General features: G+C 39.0%; 1 protein-coding gene across 1 annotated transcript; it reads right to left on the bottom strand.

The window, feature by feature from the left end:
• Positions 1 to 608: 608 nt before the first annotated feature.
• LOC127658301 (kinesin-like protein KIFC3) lies at positions 609 to 17350 on the bottom strand. Its single transcript, XM_052147509.1, has 20 exons — positions 17208 to 17350; positions 16770 to 16949; positions 16131 to 16227; positions 15866 to 16029; positions 14555 to 14807; positions 9192 to 9364; positions 9030 to 9095; positions 8735 to 8872; positions 8020 to 8217; positions 7768 to 7941; positions 7472 to 7619; positions 5347 to 5477; positions 4381 to 4492; positions 4114 to 4295; positions 3853 to 3957; positions 3572 to 3702; positions 3274 to 3394; positions 3058 to 3187; positions 1920 to 2149; positions 609 to 740 (listed from the first exon to the last, which is right to left on the bottom strand). The coding sequence occupies exons 2-20, from the start codon at positions 16866 to 16868 to the stop codon at positions 609 to 611; spliced, it is 2784 nt and encodes a 927-aa protein (XP_052003469.1). The 5' UTR covers positions 16869 to 16949; positions 17208 to 17350.
• Positions 17351 to 22291: the final 4941 nt, after the last annotated feature.

Here is a 22291-nt window from a genome sequence, read left to right as displayed (position 1 = left end):
AAATAAATAATTTAAAGCATTTTAGCATAAGTCTCCAACATAAAATAATGTAAAAAAAATTAAGGGTCTGAATACATTCTGAATGCACTGTATTTCATTATCGAAGTTCAAACAAACATCTTTTTGGCCATTACTTCATGTAGTATATATTCAAATTATAACAAATAATTTCAATGACAAATGACAATAGAAACGAGAGTTGCAGATTATGAGTAAAGATACTGTACTCACTTGTGTAGACACCAAAAAAGAATTGCTTCACAACAGTGTTTATGCAAGATTCATGAAAGTTTCCTTAATCTTCCCTGCAAAGCATTTTCTGTCGTTCTTAAACTTACGATGAAGGAGATACTGATTGTGCTGGGATGTTGGCGAGACTTTGTCAAGCATATCAGCTGGTGGAGATGAGCCCAATGCTGTGTAGTAGGAAGAAGCTGGACCAATTGAGTGGTGCTACGTTTGATCTCTCATCGCCAAGATGTGGCATCATTGAAGCTTCTAGAGCTGTAGCCCTTGAATAGGATTGGAAGCCTCAGCCAAGTGCTGAGTTGATTTGTTTTCTAGTCCTGTGGTTGTTGCAGACAAGGGAAGAGGTTTGATGGTTTACCTTAACTTTTGTTTTCATTATGTCCTCCTGTCTCAATCTTTCGTGCTGCAGGGCCCAGCTCCACCTTGCACACTCGCTGGGCAAACTTTAGTGAGCACAGCGTCTCTCCAACATTACTCTCAAGCGAAGAAACCTAAAGGACATACAGAGTAAATATAAATTATTCTTGCATGAACATTGTTGTGTGTTTGCTTTAATCAAAGCTTGACATCATGCTGGTCACTACAATGGAGCTGGTTTGAATTCGTGCTTTCTAGTTTCAGCCTACAATGAGTTATGCTGGGGGAACAACTAGTCACAGGATTTGACAAAGCTTGAAAGGTTCATGGCACTGGATCTTTTCAAGATGTTCCAGAGTTTTGTTTGAGGCAGTTAGCAAGTAATTAAGGAATGCATGCAGACAACTGGATATTGCACTTTGTTTGCAGAGATATGACCAGTGTTGAGTAAGTTCTGCGGATCTGTAGTACACTACAAATTACTTATTACTTCTCTAAAATTGTAATCAGATTAGATTGCTCATTACTTCATGGAAAAGTAATCAGATTACAAAATAATTTGTATCAAAAAGTTAAACTTTAAGTTACTTTCTAAAACACTTTTTACATACTTTTTTCCTCTCAATGAATTCAAAAGAATGTCTATATTTCCTCCTTGTTCATTGTAACAATCAAGTCATACAGTCGAATCCAAACGTTTCTACCTTACAATAACTCATTAGTGACCCTATAGTGAAATATAAAATGTAAGGTGATGCACTACTAATGACTAAAATCATTACTGCTAGTATTTGACTAAAAATAATTTGAATTTTGTTTATGACCTTTACGCATTGTCTAGTCTACAAACATTTTCCACTTCAGTATGGTTTTTCTATCATTTAATGAGCTACCACTTAGTTTTGTGTTGTATTGTTGTGGTATCAATAAACTTCTCATCTCATTGAGAATGTCCTGCCTGTTGATTTACACTTCCTGTCTGATTGGGGCCAGAATGAGAAACATTGTAAACCACTTATGCTAATAGTGTAAAGTCTGGCACTTTAGACATCCAGAAACAGATTTGATTTCTCAGCATGTCTTAATCACATTCAATTTTTTATAAAATTGGTATCCACTTTTTTTACCCATTGCGACTTGCAGGTACAGTTCCCTTGGAATAACCTGGGGTTAAGTGCCTTGCTCAAGGGCTCAGTTGTGATTCCTCATTGGCTCAGTCCTTCCAAAGCTCAAAGCAACAACCTTCTGGTTACCAGCCATGAGCTTTGGCCACTAAACCACATGAAGGAATAATTCCTGGCAGAGTCTCGTACCTGCACAACCATGGCAGTTTTGTTGCCTTTTCCCAGTGAGTCTTGCAGCAGGTAGGTTAGTCTTGAGTTCCTGAAGGGTATGTGAGTTTGGTGAGCCTTCAGTGCTTGGATCACATCTCCTAGAGAAAGCAATGAGCGGTTGATATTCTGGGCTTCCTTCAGTCTCTCTCCCTCTGCACCTGACTTCCATACTCTCTCAGAACCAGCCAAATCCACCAGATTCAGCTTGCCTACAAAGGAGAGGTCAAGATTAGGATCATTTAAGGACAGATGGGGATTTTGGGGGGAATTGCAAAGCTGTCATCGCTGCTGAGACTATTTGCACAAGTTCATCAATTGAAGGATGCATATCCTGAATTTTTCAGCACATGTCCATGCACTTTAAAGGTTCGATTTCAGTTGGACTAAAACAATAATTTGTCTTATTAAAATGTATAAAAACTTTAGTCTGATTGAAATCGTTCTAATCCAGCTTCGTCCAGCATGTATACATGTTAGTCAGACCACAACTGTCCTTAGCGTTGTGCACATGCTTCAATAATATTGTGTAGGTACCTGTCGTGCCACCAAAACAGCGCCAACCAGCATCTCAGAACAGCAGTGCAGTGCATAAAATCATGCAGATATGGGTTAGGAGCGTCAGTTAATTTTCACATCAACCATCAGAATGGGGAAAAATAATTATCTCAGTGATTTGGGCCGTGGCATGATTGTTGGTGCAAGATGGGCTGGTTTGAGTATTTCTGTAACTGCTGATCTCCTGGGATTTTCACACAAAACAGTCTCTAGAATTTACTCCGAATGGTGCCAAAAACAAAAACCATCCAGTGAGTGGCAGTTCTGTGGATGGAAATGCCTTGTTGACGAGAGAGGTCAACAGAGAATGGCCAGACTGGTTTGAACTGACAAAGTCTACAGTAACTCAGATAACCGCTCTGCAAAATTGTGTTGACAAGAATTGCATTCTGAGATGCAGGTTGGCACTGTTTTGGCAGCATGAGTGAGACCTATACAATATAAGGCAGGTAGTTTTAATCCTGAGGCTGATCGGTGTCTACTTGGATCGGTGTCTACTTGGACAGATGAAGACTGTAGCTTGATTATAACTGCACATGCAAATGTATTGACTTGGACTAACCAGTGGTTTTGGCTCCACTGGCAAGGTCTGTGCCCAACACAGTAACAGTGAGCAAGGCATGTGAACGAGAGCTATGCTGGTTCATCTGTGTTCCAAATGTAATCCTGTTCTTTCGAGCTATGGCCAAAATCTACAAAGAAAAAGAACACAAGATTAGAAAGAATGCCTCTTTGCTCACTCAGTGGGTCTCTTGACAAATGACATTGTGGGACTCACTTTCTTGATATGCTGGAAGCTTTTGACCTCCATGACCCTGAGTCCTGGCACATGTAGCTGACCTGTCCCATCAGGGTTGATCTTGATGTCAAGCTTCTCTCCATCCTTACTGAGCAGATCTCTAAAGTTAACACCCCAAAATTGTGTTGATAAATATCAGATGAATATCTGGTTATTCAGCAATGCTTTTGCAAAAATAAAATGTAAATACATAGATGCTTCTAAGATTGTTTAATTTGAAAGCATCAAGGCTTGTAGATGGAGACTGATCTATGAACATCACTTCAGAATGCAATACCTCAGGACCTCGTTGTAAATTTCCACTGAACTGACACTGACAGAGTAAGTCCACATGTCTTTTCTTTCCTCAATCTCATTGAACAGGTGTTTCAGGGCTCGTTGGTTGATGCCAGGGTTCTCAGTAGTACCCTGAGTAGACAGAGAATGTTAGCGAGACTTGACAGTCTTGCTGAATAATTTATGGAACGGATCATCTGGGTCAAAAGGGTGAAACTTGAACCATGTATTTTGATGACATGCTTGTAAAGCCTTTACAAACATATAATTCTTATACATCACCTCCATAGTATAGGTCTTGCCAGATCCTGTCTGGCCATAAGCGAAAATACAGACATGATAGCCATCTATACAGGATGTGATGAGTGGTTCGATTTCCTGGAACACCTGAAAGGAAGAACTGTATGTTTCTACTGTATGACTCACAAATGATTCAGGCATCTAAAACATAATGTGTAAAATCCTTTTTAGTTAAATTAATCAAGCACTATTTAAAACGAGTCATTGTGTTTTGGTTATCAATATGACTTTTATTCTTCTTACCTCTTCTTGAGTGGCCTGAGTGTGAAAGACTTTATCCAGCTCAAAGGTTTTGGCCTTTCCCTTGCTTAAAACTGTGAGTGCAGATTCGTTATTGGGGTCTGTTGTCACAACTACTGTTTGGCCATCCTCATGCTTATCTTCCTTCAGCACTGGCTTTACACGGCACAGCACACGTATATTCCCTGATGAAATTAAAAATCTTTTGTCCTTTATTTTATTCATATGGAAATAAAGATAAAATTGGTAAATACTGCCTAGTTAACTTGCCTTTCAGTTCAACCAGCTGCTCGTGGTACTTCCTGCGGAGTGCTACCTCTTTTCTGTATTTTTCCAGAAGGTCTTTGTTGGCCTCTGACATCTCATTGATAGTTGCCATAATCTAGAGTATTTAGGCATAATGTCATAGACATGTCATAATGGGCTTTATTTTCATAAGTGTGTTACGCACAGCGACGTTCACTGCGTCTTATCCAATTCTCGCGAGAGCACTAATCCTAAGTGCAATGTTCGTGCTAGCACAAAGTACAAGTGAGCATGTGTGGGAGTGTTTGCACTATCTGTGGGTGCATGCACGCAAACTGGAGGTGTATTGTATGGTAATGAAGTACAATTTGCTATTTTCCTGAGAAATATGTCATTGCGCTAAGGTGTTTCAAAAGCAGGTCTGTTTTCAGTGCAAAGTCTAGATTCAGTTCCTGCATCTGCATTTGCACCAGCAGGTAGTAATAAAGCTCATGTCCAAACTCTGAAAATATTGTCGAACATCAAATTATGTCCATGACGATCAGGGTTGTATAGTTGTCTTATGACATGGTTTTATTTTTCAATTATTATTATTTTGCTTACGTATTTACAGTTGTATTTAAGACCTAATCTATATTGTTATTGGTAAGTCACTGCAAAAGGTGCCAGTGAAAAAGTTGGATGCTGCAATACCCAGAGAAATACCTCTGAATTAAATTACACTTGACCCAGCCCATTAGCGTGTTGCATGTATGATTTCGCCAACCCACTTGCACATAGACTTAGTGCATGCTTGCACAAATATACCAAAACTTCATGACCTTGCCCATTAACTATTGTGCTTAGCGCTAGCGCTCTTAAATATGGCCCATAATGTCTTTAGAAACCAATTTAAAAATATATTAATTATTTTTAGCTTAAGATCTTAGGAACTGTCGATTTAGTATAGGATTATTTGAGTCATTAGCACAGTAGTAAATGTTTACTTACCTGTTTTTTGGCATCTTTGATAGCTGTTCCATAGAAGTCAGAGAAGTTGCGGACCTGACTGCGAAGGCTGGTGTAGTCGGTTTTCATGGAGCGTAAGCTGGGAGGGAGTGCACTTAGACGCCTCTGTAGGGCTAGAATTTAGACAAACAAACACGAATTCAGCCAAACTGTATATATAGCATAGCCTTATTGAAGATGCAAATTTAAAGGGACATTGTGGGTTCAATAGCAGTAAAACTCTTATCAACAGCATTTGTGGCATTATGATGATAACGCAAAAAAAATATTTTGATTCATCCCTCCTTTTCTTAAAAAAAAGCCAAAATCTAGGTTAAAGTGAGGCACTTATAATGGATGTGAATGGGGTCCATTTTTGGAGGGTTCAAAAGCAGAAATGTGAAGCTTTTCATTTTCTAAAAGCACTTTATTTAGGTTTACAGCGTTAAGTCGGCATGGCAACAACATCAAATTGCAAACAACTTTACATTGTTGCTATACTGTTAAAACAAAAACTTTACTGTACTTACTGTACAACTTTATTGTAAAGTGTTTTCCACGCTTGTTCAATGAACCATAAACCATTAATGAACATGCATCTGTGCATAAGTTAAGACACTAACAGCTTACGGATGGTAGGCAGTTATGGTCACAGTTATAAAAACTTAGGACACTAAAGAGACCTTTCAACTGACTCCAAACACCAAAAGAAAGATGCCCAAGATCCCTGCTCATCTGCGTGAACATGCAGCATAGGCATGAGAACTGCAGATGTGACCAGGGCAATAGATTGCAATGTCCGTACTGTGAGACGCCTAAGACAGCACTACAGGGAAACAAGGAAGGACAGCTGATCGTCCTTGCAGTGGCAGACCACATGTAGAAACACCTGAACAGAATCGGTATATTAGAATATCACACCTGTGGTAAAGGTACAGGATGACAACAACAACTGCCTTAGTTACACTAGAAATGCACAATCCCTCCATCAGTGCTCAGACTGTCCACAATAGGCTGAGAGAGGCTGGACTGGGGGCTTGTAGGCCTGTTGTAAGGCAGGTCCTTACTAGACATCATTGGCAACAACGTCGCCTATGGGCACAAACCCACCTTCGCTGGTCCAGACAGTTCTGGCAAAAAGTGCTCTTCACTGACAAGTCATGGTTTTGTCTCATCAGGGGTGATGGCCGGACTCACATTTATCATTGAAAGAATGTGCATTACACTGAGGCCGGTACTCTGGAGTGGGATCATTTTGGAGGTGGAGGGTCCATCATGGTCTGGGGTGGTGTGTCACAGCATCATCGGACTGAGCTTGTTGTCATTGCAATCAATCTCAATGCTGTAAGTTACAAGGACATCCTCCTCCCTCATGTGGTACCCTTCCTGCAGGCTCATCCTGACATGACCCTCCAGCATGACAATGCCACCAACCATACTGTTCATTCTGTGCATGATTACCTGCAAGACAGTAATGTCTGTGTTTTGCCATTGTAATGGTGGCCAGCTGATAGATAGCCGTTCAATGTGTATTAACCTCACTCTCCTGACCTCAAGAGGTGCAACAGTGACTGACGCTAGAGTCTGTAGCCTTTAGCCTCGTTAGCCCACCCGCCTCCCATGCCGGAGATGCCGGTTTGTGTCCTGTATGGAGCAGGTAGAACAGGAGAGTAACATTGGCCAGCGAATAGCCTGGATCTTAATCCCATTGAGCACATCTGGGACCTGTTTGAGGGTGAGGGCTAGGGCCATTCCCCCCAGAAATGTCCAGGAACTTGCAAGTGCCTTGGTGAAAGAGTGGAGTAACATCTCACACCAAGAGCTGGCAAATCTGGTGCAGTCCATAAGGAGGAGATGCACTGCAGTACTTAATGCAGCTGGTGGCAACACCAGATACTGACTGTTACTTTTGATTTTGACCCCCCGCCCCCGTTGTTCAGGGACAAATTATTCCATTTCTGTTAGTCACATGTCTGTGAAACTTATTCAGTTTATGTCTTAGTTGTTGAATCTTTTTATGTTCATGCAAATATTTACACATGTTAAATTTGCTGAAAATAAAAGCAGTTGAAATTGAGAGGATGTGATTTAGTCATTAGTTTAAAAGTTTTAGTATGTTTAAACTCACTAATGAACTGCTCCTGCAAGCTCTGGAGATGTTCCTCAGAGCAGTTTGCTGCCGCTTTTACAGCCGCCTCTTTCTTTTCCTCAAGATGCCCAATCTCCTTCATGAGCTCTTCTCTCAGGGTCCCGATCTCTCTCTCATATGCAGCAATCTGCGGAGCCATTATAGGGAGCCATTACTTTTTAGAAGTGCAGAGGTTTTCTAGTTTTGTGTTTCTTAAGCGTACTGTATTATTCATGAGTTTCGTATCTAGGCTTCTTAAGCTACAGTCATATAAAGAAAAGATAAAACCTAGTAACCTTGTGTTGCAAATTGCAGCTGACTTCATCTGAGTGTCTGATGTTCTCCTCCAGCTGTCGGCATCTGTCTCTCTGATTGGTTAGCTTCTCAGATAGCTGTTCATTCTGTTGCCTGGCTTCAACTAGTTGTTGTATAGTAGAAGGTGACTCTACCTCCACAGTTTGAGTGACATACTACAATGAAGAAATGAGAAGGTTGATGGCTCCTTTGTGCCGATCAGAATGTCTCCTCTGCTGTATATTTTCTCTTACTTTAACCACAGGGGCCTTGTTGCGTTCTTTGTCCAGTTCTAGCTGCAGCTCTCTCACGCTGTCCTCTCGTCTCCTCTGCTCTTCTGCCCTCCTCCAATCACTCTGCTCCTGCTGATACTCCAGACGGGACAGCTGCTCTGCACGCTGCTGAAGGGAGCTCTCCAGCTGCAAAACACGACTACGCAGGTTCTCATTTTCCTTCAGGGATAAACATAATGTGTGTGGGACACAGTGGAGAGGTAAAATTAAAGTGTTGCAAAGGAATAATGCAAATTACTATAAACAGTGATTAAGATGCCACAAGCAAATGGTCCAAAAGTCTGAGACCACATTGAAAATCTAGGATTTCTTCCATTTAAACAAGGAAAATAGAAAGTTTTAAGAAATATACAAAATATTCTTATCTAATCTTATATATTAGAAACATTTTAGATTATGCATTATTTCTTGGTCACCAAGTAAATGTAAGCAAATTTGTGTAATTTGGGGCACATACCTAATACTAAGAAATTCAGAATTTTCATAACATTTTTCATGCTGATAATATAAATACTAAAATTCCTTTTATTTTGATTAAATTAGAACAATGGAAATAGAAGCATTTTCACTAGTGGTCTGAAACTTTTGGAACCCACTGTCTGTAGTTATATGTCATAGATTTGCAGTATACACAAAACATTAAAGGGCAGCCACTTTCTTTTTAAGGTGTCCTCACCTTAATGAGGACAGAACTGGACTGGGATGGGATGACTGATAGCTGTTGTAGAAGACCCTGTGTCACTGTAAGGCTGTGTTTCAAACTCTCATTCTCCGCTGATAAGCAGATCACCCGTTTTTCTGAGTCTGTAGCTCCCTGGTGAAAAAAGAATGCCACAAAAGTCAAGGCTGACCTGAAAAAAAAAAAGTATCTAATAGAACAACCTAGATCTGATAACATTTCTGGCCTGGTTTTAATGCATCAAAATGCACCCAATTTCAAATGCAGTGCATTTTTTTTAAAAAAAGCTTACAGATTCAATTCTGAGCTTAGACAGCTCCTCTTCTCTTTCCTCAATACAGCTCTTCAGCTCATCAATCTATGGGAGAAATAAAAATGTTGTTAGCCAAGCAAGCCTGGAAAGATATGAGAGGACAGGAGATGGATGAAATGGAAATAATAGATGGAATGGCACCTGCTGCTGAAAGGCCTGTACTTTAGAGTGACGGTCATTTTCTCTCTGCTCAAGCTGGGAATGAAGCGATCGAAGCTCTCCTCTCAGCTGACTCCTCTCTCCCTGCAGCCCGCATAGAGACTGCACCAACTTATGCAGCCCTGCAGGAGAGGCTGAAGCAAGCATACACTCACCTACACACACACCCACACACACACACACACACACAACACAAACACAAAATGACAAACTCAGATAAAGATTTCATTTCAGATTATAGTAACGTCTGGTGTGTATTTTTATCATTATGCTAAAAACTTGCATACTCCGTGGATCATTTCTAGATGGCAACAACTAAATTGTGATTTGTGATTCAGAGTGATTTCTGCGTCCATCTTCCATGAGTGCTTTACCCTGATTAACAGCCCTTGTAAAATTACAAATGAGATATCTAATAATAGTTTCTCCTAGACACTTATAAAATTAAATGGTGAGCAAATGGAGACTATCTTCTATATACTGTTTCCCAGATTTTTCAGAGACAGTGTGGAATTAGATGGGACATTGGCATTCTTATGAATGGGAGAAATTGTAATGCTGAATAGGATGGCTCTAGGATTAGAAGTCTCACAGTTACAACAGCCAATCACCTTTTTAAATCAAGACATCATTGTCAGTTTTCATCGAGAACACTCATGCGCATTAGCTGGACCAGCCAAAAAGAGTTTTTTTCTCCATGATTTGAGCTAAAGCAGCACAATTTATGATGCCAATTTTTTGGTGATTTAGAATATGTTATTTGAAAGTAATCTTGGCCAACCTTTTGGAGATTTCTGTCTTTTTGCTTTCCAGTAGAAAGGAGTTGTAGTTAGAAAATAGATGGCCAGAGACATTACAAACATGGCCTCCGAGCAACCTGACCTTTTCGTAAACTTTGGTTTGTTGCTACAATGGCAGTTGTCGCTTGTGTGGACTTTTAGACAGTCCCTTACCCACATTAGGCAACATTTACAACAAATATCAAGGTTAAATTAACGATTTTGAAAGATTTGACCAGCTTAAAATACTGGACAATTCGAATTTTTGGGACAATCCTTTATTTTATTGGACAGGTGGCAATCCTAGAAGTAGAACTATCTGTTATTGGCAAAAACGTATTTCAATAGTTGCCAAAATAAGAGTCTACGGTGTGTTTTGGTCTTGTTTATATTTAAAAGTCCTGCGTTATGCACCAAATCTTTGGCTTGTTTGGCAAACATCTCAGCCTGGATGAAGGAACACCACCTGAAACTCAACCTAATGAAGACTGAGCTCCTCGTCCTTCCAGCCAACCCAGCTGTGGAGCACAACATTACCATTCAGCTAGGTTCATCTACAAAAACACCTTCCAAAACAAAGCTAGGGGTAACCATCGACAACCAACTCAACTTTGCCGACCACATTTCAAAAACAGTCCGATCATGTAGATTTGCACTCTTCAATATCAGGAAAATAAGAGGTCAAGATTTTTCTGGTTATTATTGGGATTTTATTCATTTTGGACTCTTTGTCTTTGCCCGCCATAGTAAAGAAAGATTTTTTTTTTACATTCTATAAATTGTTTTTAAAAACTATCAGCAAATGAATCAGATATCAGACTTTCCCCACCACCTTTGATATCGGTATCAGCAAAATCCACTATCGGTCGACCTCTACCTAGAAGAGATCTCAGCAATTGTCACAAATTGTGCTCAGATACACCAAGATACCAAAACCTGACATCAAAAGTCAGAGATGCATTTCTCAGCTAATTCTCCCAAGACAAAATTCTCTGAGTAATGCTATCAACATAGAACATAAATTACTGAAGTTCAGGCATGAAACTCTAAATTGCACAAATTAACAAGTTCTTTGAACTTGTTATCTGTTAGCAAATCGACAAGCTTGCATGTGATATGTTAAGCCAACAGGCTTGCATGGTGTAATCAGGTAGCCATTCAACCCATATACTCTCTTTTTGTCTAAAATTTCAATTGATCAGTTTTTTCAAATAAGCCTCTTTTCGCTAAAAACCTCCTCCTCAGCTCCAGATCTCTAGATCTGCTACAGGGGGATTGTATGTTTGTCTAATTGTGCTGCAGCATCTGAGGCAAAGTTGATATCTAAATGAAAAACAACTGAAAACTCCACAAAGTCTCACAAGCTATTAAAAAACAACCTCTGAGCAATGCAATTTGTCTTTGGGTAAGCTCAAGACTCACAACCTCAGGACCTCAGTCTCTAAGTGCTCTAAGGCTCAGTTAAGTACAGAGCAACATATCTGGCATACCAACTGCTCTGCAACATTTTATTTAGATTCCCTAAGTTAATTATTGATATGCCAAGTCAGAGTGGCTTTCTTTTCCTGTGTTGCACATAAATTACTGAGGCAGACAGCAACTGCTCTGTCAGACCCTTGTGGGGAGCAAGAGGATTGGTGAGAAGAAGTATAAATGGAGACTCACTCACGGGCACGAACACAAACGTGATGTGGAACAAACGAGATGGAGGAGGTCAAATAAAAAAAACATAAAACCTTACCTAACACAAAACGTACTATGAGATGATAGTATCTAATTTCGAAAATGATGCAGCCATGCAATCATCTAGTTTCATTAAAGTCTACATCATTCTATGCTTTAATTGTTTAAAGGTGAATTTATGATCAGCTGTGCACAAGCTTTATATATCTCTAGCAGTGGTGCACGTGAAGTTTAGCTTTGCTAGTGGTTGTAAGTGCAGTTGCATTTGTAAGAGAAGCAGCGCTCACAATGTTTTATTTATTACTGTGAGCTACAGAGACACAAGCCAAGTGCTGTACTGACATGTGCCAGTTGTGCAAATGGTTATTTAAATACATGGCTAATAAATTATATTGACTTCCCAGGGGCAACACACATGTATTCCTAAAATGTAATTTAACCATCTAACCCACATATGTCATTTCTGTATTTCAGATAAACAGCGTTTCATTTGAAAATAATTTGCATTTTCAAACCATGGGTTCCCTCTAGATGGGTTTTTTTGAATAATGGTTTTTGATTTATAAGAAAATATGGTCTGTGCTTAAGACTATTACTTTAAGCAACTTTCATGTTTTGTTATACAATATAAATTGCACACAGTCATACTTCAAATGTGAATTCAGAAGCTGCTGCTTTTTTTATGTGTGTTACTAACTAATTGCTAAATAAGGACTACAACTACCACAAGGATGTGTGTTTATGTGCTTGTCAAATTGGACTTGTTTCTTGTTAGCAACATGCATTTTTAAAAACAACAGTTTCACAATTCACTGTGTATGACTGTGTGTAATTTATATTGTATAGAACAAAATATAACAATTTCTTCAAGTAATGTTAAACACACACAAACTCCTTTTCTATATACCTATTGGAAATTCCTGAGGGAACACATGGTGAATTAACCTACCACATTGGTCTACATATTGACTTCATAACTAAACAGCTCTATTAAACAAGTGTCTGCAGACATATAGGCATCATGACCACTAAAATCACCTCTGGGTTAAATATACTGAGCTAACTCTGTTGGCATTGAGCACTATGTGCATCCACTGTACTACAAAGCTAAGTGTACATCTAAGACTGATGGAACAGACGTGCTCTTTAAGGATGTGTTGCTGGTATCTGTAACCCATGCATGTTTAAGTAAGATCGAGTCAATCTGCTCGACAGCTGACCAGCTGTAACAGTGCACAGAGAAACATGTGGTGATGTCTGATGAGACACAGACTGACAGAGAGTCCAACATATGCCCTCAGTCGCTCTGAGGTCATTGACAACTGCTGTGTTTAAAAGCGTTAATTTGCTATTCTTGGTAACCTCATTTAATCAAAGTGCAATCTTTAGCTGTCCAAACGTTTGGATGGGTCCCCATCCCCTCGCTCATTAATGCTAAACTGCAATATTCTGATTCATCACGTGATGGAAAGCATATACTGGCAGCCAAAAGTTTGTAATAATGTACAGATTTGCTCTTATAGAAAGCAATTGGTACTTTTATTCACTAAAGTGGCATTCAGCTGATCACAATGTCTAGTCAGGACAATAATAACATGAAAAATTACTAGAAAAATGTCAGAACTTCTTTAACTATGCCAAAGTGTTCTCATAAAAAAATACTCCACGTGCAGCAATGACAGCTTTGCAGATCTTTGACATTCTAGCTGTCAGTTTGTCCAGAGGTGACATTTCACCCCACACTGCCTGTAGTACTTGCCTGTCTTGTCGGGCACTTCTCATGTACCTTACAGTCTAGCTGATCCCACAAAAGCTCAATGGCGTTAAGATCCATAACACTCTTTTCCAATTATCTGTTGTCCAATGTCTGTGTTTCTTTGCACACTCTAACCTTTTCTTTTTGTTTTCAAACAGAAACAAAACATCTGTTTCATAAGTGTCTTTTTCTTTGCGATTCTTCCCATAAGGGCTGCACCCCTGAGTCTTCTCTTTACTGTTGTACATGAAACTGGTGTTGAGCGGGTATAATTCAATGAAGCTGTCAGCTGAGGACATGTGAGACATCTATTTCTCAAACTAGAGACTCTGATGTACTTATCCTCTTGTTTAGTTGTACATCTGACCTTCCACATCTCTTTCTGTCCTTGTTAGAGCCAGTTGTCCTTTGTCTTTATAATGTCTTAAGTTTCTTAGCAATTTCAAGCATTGTATAGCTTTCATTCCTCAAAACAATGATTGACTGATGAGTTTCTAGAGAAAGCTGTTTCTTTTTTGCCATTTTTGTCCTAATATTGACCTTAAGACATGCCAGTCTATTGCATACTGTGGCAACTCAAAAACAAGCACAAAGACAATGTTAAGCTTCATTTAATTAATCAAATATCTTTCAACTGTTCTAGTACCACATTAGCAATTTAGCATGATTACTGAAGAATAAGGTGTTGGCGTGATGGCTGCTGGAAATGGGGCCTGTCTAGATTTTATCCAAAATGACTTTTTTCAAATAGTGACGGTGTTGTTTTTTACATCAATAACGTTCTGACTATACTTTGTGATAAGTTGAATGCCACGTTGGTGAATTAAAGTACCAGTTTCCTTCAGAAACAGCAAAATCTGTACATTATTCCAAACTTTTGGCTGCCATTGTTCGTATCATCCCATCATATCATCACTAATTTACTATTTAGTGGCATTGTCTGAAAAAAATATGCAATGAAATAGAACAAAATGTTATGTCCTTTTGTGTTGCACAGAGGAAAGAAAGTCATCTGAGTTTGGAACAACATGAGAGTGAGTGGGTTTATGAGTAAACTATCCCTTACTACTTTTTCATCCACTTTGAGTTTCTGTTATTTATGTTGGTTCGTGTTTAGAGTGTCTCACTTTCATTTGCAGGTGATGGACTCTGCTGCTGAGCGATCACTTCCTCCAGGTTGTTAATGACACTGTTCTTGTCTCTGAGGCGCTGGCGGTACGATGCACGCAAGGCTTTCATTTTCCGGCGGTGCTGGGCGCGATGTCTACGCAGCTGCAGACGGTACTGATCGGCCTGCTGCTGCAGCTGTTGCAGATGGGAATATTGCTCCAGGAAACTCAGCAGGTGTGACATCACAGACAGCAATGGAGACTCTGTCACCTACAGTGTTTAATGCAGAATTTTGTACCCATTTAAAGCGAGTTTTTAAAATGAAAATTAACACTTGAAATTCTGCTTGCTTTTCAAACGTCATGCTCAACTCGATTTTTAGAACTCGATTTGAAGAAAATGTGAGTGGTGTTTGCCAGTTTGCCATTGCTACATGCTTCCTAAAAATTTCTTAATGTGGTTTTTGAGCATTCCTACACAGTAAAAATTGTGTTCTGGTTGGTTTCTAGGTAGTTCCCTACTGGTCCTTGACAAAAGAGCCCATCCTTAAAGGAATATTCCGGGTTCATCCCTACTTTAAGCAAGCAGAAATTTAGGTTAAAATGTAAGACACTTACAATGGAAGTGAATGGGGCCAATATTTGGAGGGTTTAAAGACAGAAATGTAACGCTTGTAATTTTATAAAAGAACTTACATTAATTCTTCTGTTAAAACTCATGTGTTATTTGAGTTGTAAAGTTGTTTCAATTGTCATTTTTTAGTCATTTTAGGGTTTGTTGACATTACATCGTCATGTAACAAAGGTGTACTACTGGCTATAACTTTAAACAAAAAAGGTTAGTATGTGATGTTATCAGACTAAAATCATGTTTACACACATATTGTTTGTCTTGTGGCCATAATTTTGAAAAAGTGAGTATTTTAACGTAACAAATTGGCCCCATTGACTTCCATTGTACGTGTTTCACTGTAATGTCAAATTTTGCTTTTTTCTTTTAAGAAAAGGAAGGGAATTTGGAATATTCCTTTAATTCTCTCAATCCCTAGATTTGGCTTGCGTAAATCTATGAAATTTTAGTCTGATCACACTCCTCAACAAGCTGCATGATTTGAGGTATCGTTCATGTCCATAACAGTGCAGGATCAGTGAAGTGACAAAGTTTAATACATAGGTTTTGGGGTTTGTTCAAATTCCAAACCCCAAGCAATAGTAGTAGTGATGCTTGCCACAGCAAGCACCACTAATCATGTTGTGATATGGACTGCAGAATATCATCATGTTGATCAGAAATGCAGAAAATGTGAATGTAGTTTAGAAGGTCTTCACCTTTTCACTCGATTCTGTTTGAAAATTAGAGGCTCTTTTCTTTTCTGCTTCTTGCTTGAAAGACAAGAAAGCTGCTAATGGTGTTTTGGCTGGAATCCCCTGACCTTGATCAAAATCATCATCTTCATCACTGAGAGAAGTTCCATCACTATCACTGCTGCTACCTGCAATTCAAGAGGCCTATCACTGTATGTTGATGACATTTGTAACAGTTGTCTGTATTTAAAATGATTGTTACAAAACAATACTATGGAAACATTCTTACTTGATTCACTCAGTCCTGCACATCCCCTTTTTCCCAACTTGGGGGTGTGGCTACCCTTCCCCCTGCTCCTTGTTTCCATGGAAACATGGCCGGGATCCTGTCAGTTACCAGAGTGAGACGAATGTGACTATTGGAGGAGACACTTTATACGCGTTAGCTACAGCCACAACTGAGAACATATGTTACGTGTGTATGCGTGCATTATCTACAGAGACTATATTTTAAAACATTGTGATCTGAATGACCTTTAGTTCCAAATGTCCCATCAATCTTCCATATTAGTATATGCATTTTTGTGCCTTACAGTGGATAACCATATTATGACATTTAACATTAATTCATTTAGCAGATGCTTTTATCCAAATTGACTTACAAATGAGAATAATTCAAGTAGAAGCAGTTAATCTTAGGGAGATCACAATTCAAGTACTTACATACCTTAGATTACTGAATAGGAATATATTCCTAAGAATATTATTAATAATTTGTAAGAATAATACTGTACGTGGCTCTTTTTACCCTGGACCTAAATAGATTTATGTAGGTCAAGGTTTGTTTGCACACATGTGACATTTTAGGAGGACAATAGGGAGTATATTAGCATATCTTTCTGTTTTTATGCACTGCGGCCAGACATACCTCTGGGGATTCTCCGCATGCCCCCTCGAGTGCTGCCTCCTCTTCCTTTTTAAAGACTGTGTAGAAGATGTACACCAAAAGAGAATAGAAGGCGTACATCTTTCCTGAGGTGCGTTTTTACAGTGACAGCGGCTAGAATCAAATGCTTTAGCTCCGCATCATCCCTCTGCTCCTCTTACACTGCAACACATTGAGACATGTGTTATTAAACCACAGCGGCAGAAGGAAATCCACCACATCCAAATCGACAAAGGGCAAGGTCCTTTTTGGATGACATTCACGTTGTTGTTCAAGCTACATATAATGATGCCATTCCCCCTTCTGCAAATCTCTGTAACTGTAAGTCAATTAATTCCTCCATATTTTCTATAGTAGAGAACCATGCTAGATCTCCAAATCCATTATGACATCACCCCAGTGCTAGCTGCACAATCTTACCATCTGCTGAGGTTGATCCTCCAGGATTGCAGTCACTTCATTCTCTCCACATTCTTCATCTATACACTAAAGCTCTACATAGTGATGCTGTGAGTGCCCTTCTGCCCATGTATCAGGGCTTTGGATGGCAACACCAACTCTTTACTCTGCACATCTGCCTACCTGCTATTCCTGGATTCCCTCCCTCTTTCTATTTTTCCTCCCTCTTATCCTCCTTTCTCAATATCCATCACTCTCCTCCCCCTTCTTCTCACACCACATCGCAATCTTTGAGCATGCTCAGTGCAGAGGTATAATGCACTGCAGTGGTGGAGTGAAGCTAATGGAGATTGATGCAGGCAGCAAAACGCACCAGATCGACAGGTGTTCAACAAACCCAGGAAAACAAACAGCTCTGATTATGCTATATTCACAGTGACAACCAGAGAAAGCCATTTTATGGTGACAAATCGAATTCATCATAAACCTTTTGTTCCATCACTGCAGAACTGTGAATTACCACAAGTTCACGGAATTATAGTGGTAAAGTGCAAAGTAATAATATCGATTTTTTCCCAAGTGAATGTGTGTTTACTAGTATAATTGATGTTTACTAGGCCGTTCTAGGTTTTTTCTAGAGAGTTCTAGTGTTTGCTATTGTGTTATCAGTCTTTGTTGGAGTGTTCTAGGGGTTTTCTAGAGAGTTGTAGTGTTTAATCATGTGTTCTAGGTCTTTACTGGTATGTTCTAGGTGTTTTCTAGAGTGTTCTATGTGTTTTCTAGGTGTTGCTAGAGTGATCTGGGTGTTTTCTAGAGAGTTCTAGTGTTTGCTATTGAGTTCTAGGTCTTTTCTGGAGTGTTCAGTGTGTTTTCTAGAGTGTTCTATGTGTTTGCTTGAGTGCTCTAGGTGTTTGCTTGTATTGTAGGTGTTGGGAGAGTGTTCTAGATGTTGGCTAGAGTGTTCTAGGTCTTTGCTAGAATGTTCCATGTGTTTTTCTAATGTTCTAGATGATTGCTTGAGTGTATATATTGAGTTAAATATTTATTACATACCAATTGCTCCACATGAAGCATATCAAACATATAAGCTGACAAAAAAGGACATTGTAACAAAATTGCTGTTTTGCACTAATGCAATACTTTGGAAATAAAGGCAGGCCAACTGTTAAGTAAATATTCTCAATTGTGTGCATCCTCAAACAGTAACATCCAATCCAGTATGTTGTACTATAACTCCAATCATTTTATTTATCACCTCAGGTAGTTTTAAAGGTAAAAATAAATATAAAATAACTAAATGCTTAGGGATTAGGGGATGGTTCACCCAAAAATAAATATATACATTTTTTTTTTTATATTTCAGCTTTGTAGGTCCATACACTACAAGTGAATGGTACCAACATTTTGACGCTCCAAAAATCACGTAAAGGCAGCATAAAAATAATTAATATGACTCCAGTGGTGAAGGTCATATATTCAAAAGTGATATGATAGGTGTTGGTGAGAAACAGATCAATATTTAAGTAGATTTTTCTAGAAATTCTTCTCCCTGCCAAGCATATGCATGACGAATGTGAATCACCAAAAAAGAGAATAATATGAATGTTAAAGTGGAGATTGACTGAGCAAGGAGGAGAATTTATAGTAAACATTTAAGAATTCATTAAAGCATTATTAATATCAGTGGCAGAGGTAAATACTTCATCACTAGCAGATTTCACTGAGGGAATGATAGAAAAAGACTGACTCTGCTTTTTATATCTAGCCAGATATTTCTCTGCTTTGTCCCCCACCTCAAAGTATGACTGTCTTGCCCTAAATAGCCAAAACTCAAAATAGTAATATATCTGTTTTCAAAGAGGCCATTAAACGACATTTGGCCTCTGAACTTTTAATATTCCCTTCCAACTCCACGAGTTCTTGTGCTTTGGATATTTTGGTATACAAACTCCAAACTCAAGCTGTCCATGCACACCTACGTGAGCCCCCGCAACAAATTTGCTGTCGGATTACTCAAGTCCGGTGTTTCTATACAGATTTTGTGAGGCAGAATTACACAGCAAAGATAATCTATAAAACAAACTCCAGCCAATAGGCAGAATAAACACAAAGAGCGTGTAGCTTCATCCATATAACTGTCATGAAGGTGTGTTATTCTACAAAATAAACTCCAGCCTCTAGGCGGAACCAGCACAAAAAGAGTGTGTAGAATCTTCAAACAGTCAAGCAAATGTTGCAGGTCCACTTGGCTGCAACGTGAGAACCACAAGATGACTTACTCCATTGACTTTATGAAGGACATCACTTGCTGTGGGCATGTGAAGGTTTTACGGCCATCCTTAGCATCTATTCTCAATTTGGCTGGGAATATCAGTGCAAAAGCGACCTTTCGTTGATGTAAATGTTTCTTGCATTCCTTGAATCAATCACGTTTCTCTCTTGTTGAATTTGCAATGTCTTGGAACAAGAAAATGCAGTGGTTCTTCTAAGCCTTCCTTTACTCCTCTAATTTTTACGATGATTTCAGAAATTTGGCCAGAATTGATCAGGGCCTGTCTCCCTCAGCAAATCGCAGAGCCGGAACCCTGTGAGCTCGCTGGATTTCCAGCTTATGGTCTGCTATGTTGAGCAGACTCGGAAAGGGCCCATCCAGGAATTGTACCATATCCCGTCCCTCCACTCCCTCCAGGACTCCCACGATATGGACGTTATTCCATCCGCTACGGTTTTCCATGTCCTTCAACTTCTCCCAGACATGCTCCAAATCCACCTTAATTGCTAGCGGATTAGCAGATAATTCCTTCTCTGATGACTCCAGGTAATCGATCCATTTCTCGACATCCCCCACTCTAGTGACCACATCAGTAAATTTCACCTCCATGTTGCCTTAATTTAAACTGAGGGAGAGATTAATTTAATTTATAGCCGAGGGACAGATGAAAGGGTTTTTTGGTGTAAAGACATTGCATGATATTACTGTTATAATAAATTCCAAAATGATGGGACACTTTATTGATTCCAAACTCTGTATATTGATAAAACGTCCTATCTCTCCTATCACTCAGCCATTAAATATTAACATGTATGAACAATATGAATATAAGGCCATATGCTCAGGCCACCTGGCTGTTAATTGCTGACTAAAATGGACCATCCTCATTGTGTTCCCCTTTCCCATGAATAGAGTCATAATATTGCAGAAATAAATGGCTTATGGTTAATGTAAAATCATATATTACTGGAGACTTACTATAGTGATAAGCACCTAAGACCAGGGTTGCAAGAACCTAAGACAAGGACCACAGCTGCCTGACACAAGCGTACTAAGAGTCTTAAGTATTTAAGGCAAAAATCCTCCATTGTTCTATAATTATTCTAAAAGAATATCACTGAACAAGAAGAATATGTCCATACTTATGTCCATTTGTGTACACAATTAATTGATCCATTTGATGCCATTTGTTTTTGCCTACTGCATTTCTAAGTGAATCGATAACCGACCAAGAGGGCCTTTTGAAGTGGAACAACATCACAATTTATGGATTTGTGGAAGGGTCAGTTGAAAACTCATTGTAAAGCGGTTAAGATGGGCAAGGAGGAGGTAGAGAACCGGCTTGACAATATAAATAAAGTTTAATGATAAACTTAAACAAAAACACCCAAACATAAACACATACAGGGAAGCTGCCTGTAATTCTCTCTCTCTCAAACCATGTAGCATCCTCATATTTAAATGTACTTCTAAATGCCTCCCACAGGGGTGTGGCAGGTGTCTGCATGTTTGGAAACAGCATCCCGCTGCTTGGCTGTTTAGAAATTCCTTTTACCCCTGAACGAAGAACAAAAAGAAACTTCTCTGTAAGTATATCGAGGCCTTTAAAAAAATTACAAAAAGAACATATGAGGAATCTGGACTCTAAGGTGAAACAAGACATTAAAAAGACACTTTTATAAAATGTATGTTACAGTATATTTACATTTATTAATTTAGCATTTTTTTCATTTGGCAGATGATTTTATACAAAGCAACTTACAAAATAGGAAAACATAAATAAATATACATGCAAGAAATACAGAAAAGGTTTGTATTTACCAAGCAGAAATACTACAATGTGGGAGGTGAATCTATGGAACTTTTGGCATATAAATTATGAAAACAACAAGCAGATAATTCTATTTAGAACAAAATAGTACAAAAATAATAAAAAATGGCTCAGATGAAATCATTAAAATATATATTTATATATTCCAGTGGCGGCTGCTGGTCTTTCAAAGAGGGGAAGCTCATTTTCGGCCTACATTATAAACTTATTTACCCTATTTTTTGCACTAAATCAATCTTAGGTGTTGATCTGCCCTGCTGATTAATTCTAATTATTTCCTCGTAAGGAAGACTTTCAAATGGCTTCACCAAAATCAGGTCGACAATATTAGCACCGTCTGCCATCGTGTGCAGTTTCACCCGTACGACGCTAGCCTAGCCTACTGTATAAATGAATGAATGAACGAACGAACGAACGCTCTAAAACAAAATATATTAAACTTGGTAAAACTGAAACAAGGAATGTGGTGTATAATTGTGTGAAATGTATTATGCAAATTGACTAGCAATTTCGCCAAACAAATATAAAGAAATAGGTTGCAGCAGTTTGTCTTTCGACTGCACTTGAGAAATCCGCGATGGGACTGAGCTGAAATAGCTTCAGTGACTTCTTATAGTACAGATTCGCTGTCAATCAAAAGGAGATGCAGTCTTTCGACAGATCCTCCAATCATCACGCTGAAGCCCGGAGTCCGGGCCAGCCCACTCCTCATTCACCCCCAGAGACGCTGAGCGTCCGTGGGCGGGACATAATCACAGCATTTATCCAATGACCGTCTATTTTCGAGCACTGAAAAAACTGTTCAGAGCAGCCCCATTGAAGTCAATGGACGCTCGGCTTCAACAGGGAAATGCACTGACGCTACGGGAATGTATGAGAAGTAAATCGAGTCAGCCGACCTGCTGTATGTAATGTAGCTGATTCTGAACCAACTCGTCTTCGAGATCAACGTGTTCTAACGCATTTTTAGTCAATAAATTGTTTACACAATAGTACATATTT

Source organism: Xyrauchen texanus, chromosome 17 (genome assembly GCF_025860055.1).
Source record: "Xyrauchen texanus isolate HMW12.3.18 chromosome 17, RBS_HiC_50CHRs, whole genome shotgun sequence".
Taxonomy (NCBI): Eukaryota; Metazoa; Chordata; class Actinopteri; order Cypriniformes; family Catostomidae; genus Xyrauchen; species Xyrauchen texanus.
The sequence above is the reverse complement of the archived record's forward strand: the minus strand, read 5'-3'. Positions and strand labels throughout refer to the sequence as shown.

Coding starts and splice junctions, on each gene's coding strand:
- LOC127658301 (XM_052147509.1), bottom strand. CDS start 16,868: ATGTACGCCTTCTATTCTCTTTTGGTGTACATCTTCTACACAGTCTTT. Junction 16,228..16,769: donor CATGCGGAGAATCCCCAGAG/GTATGTCTGGCC, acceptor GGTAACTGACAG/GATCCCGGCCATGTTTCCAT. Junction 2,150..3,057: donor CAGTGGAGCCAAAACCACTG/GTTAGTCCAAGT, acceptor TCTCCTTTGTAG/GCAAGCTGAATCTGGTGGAT.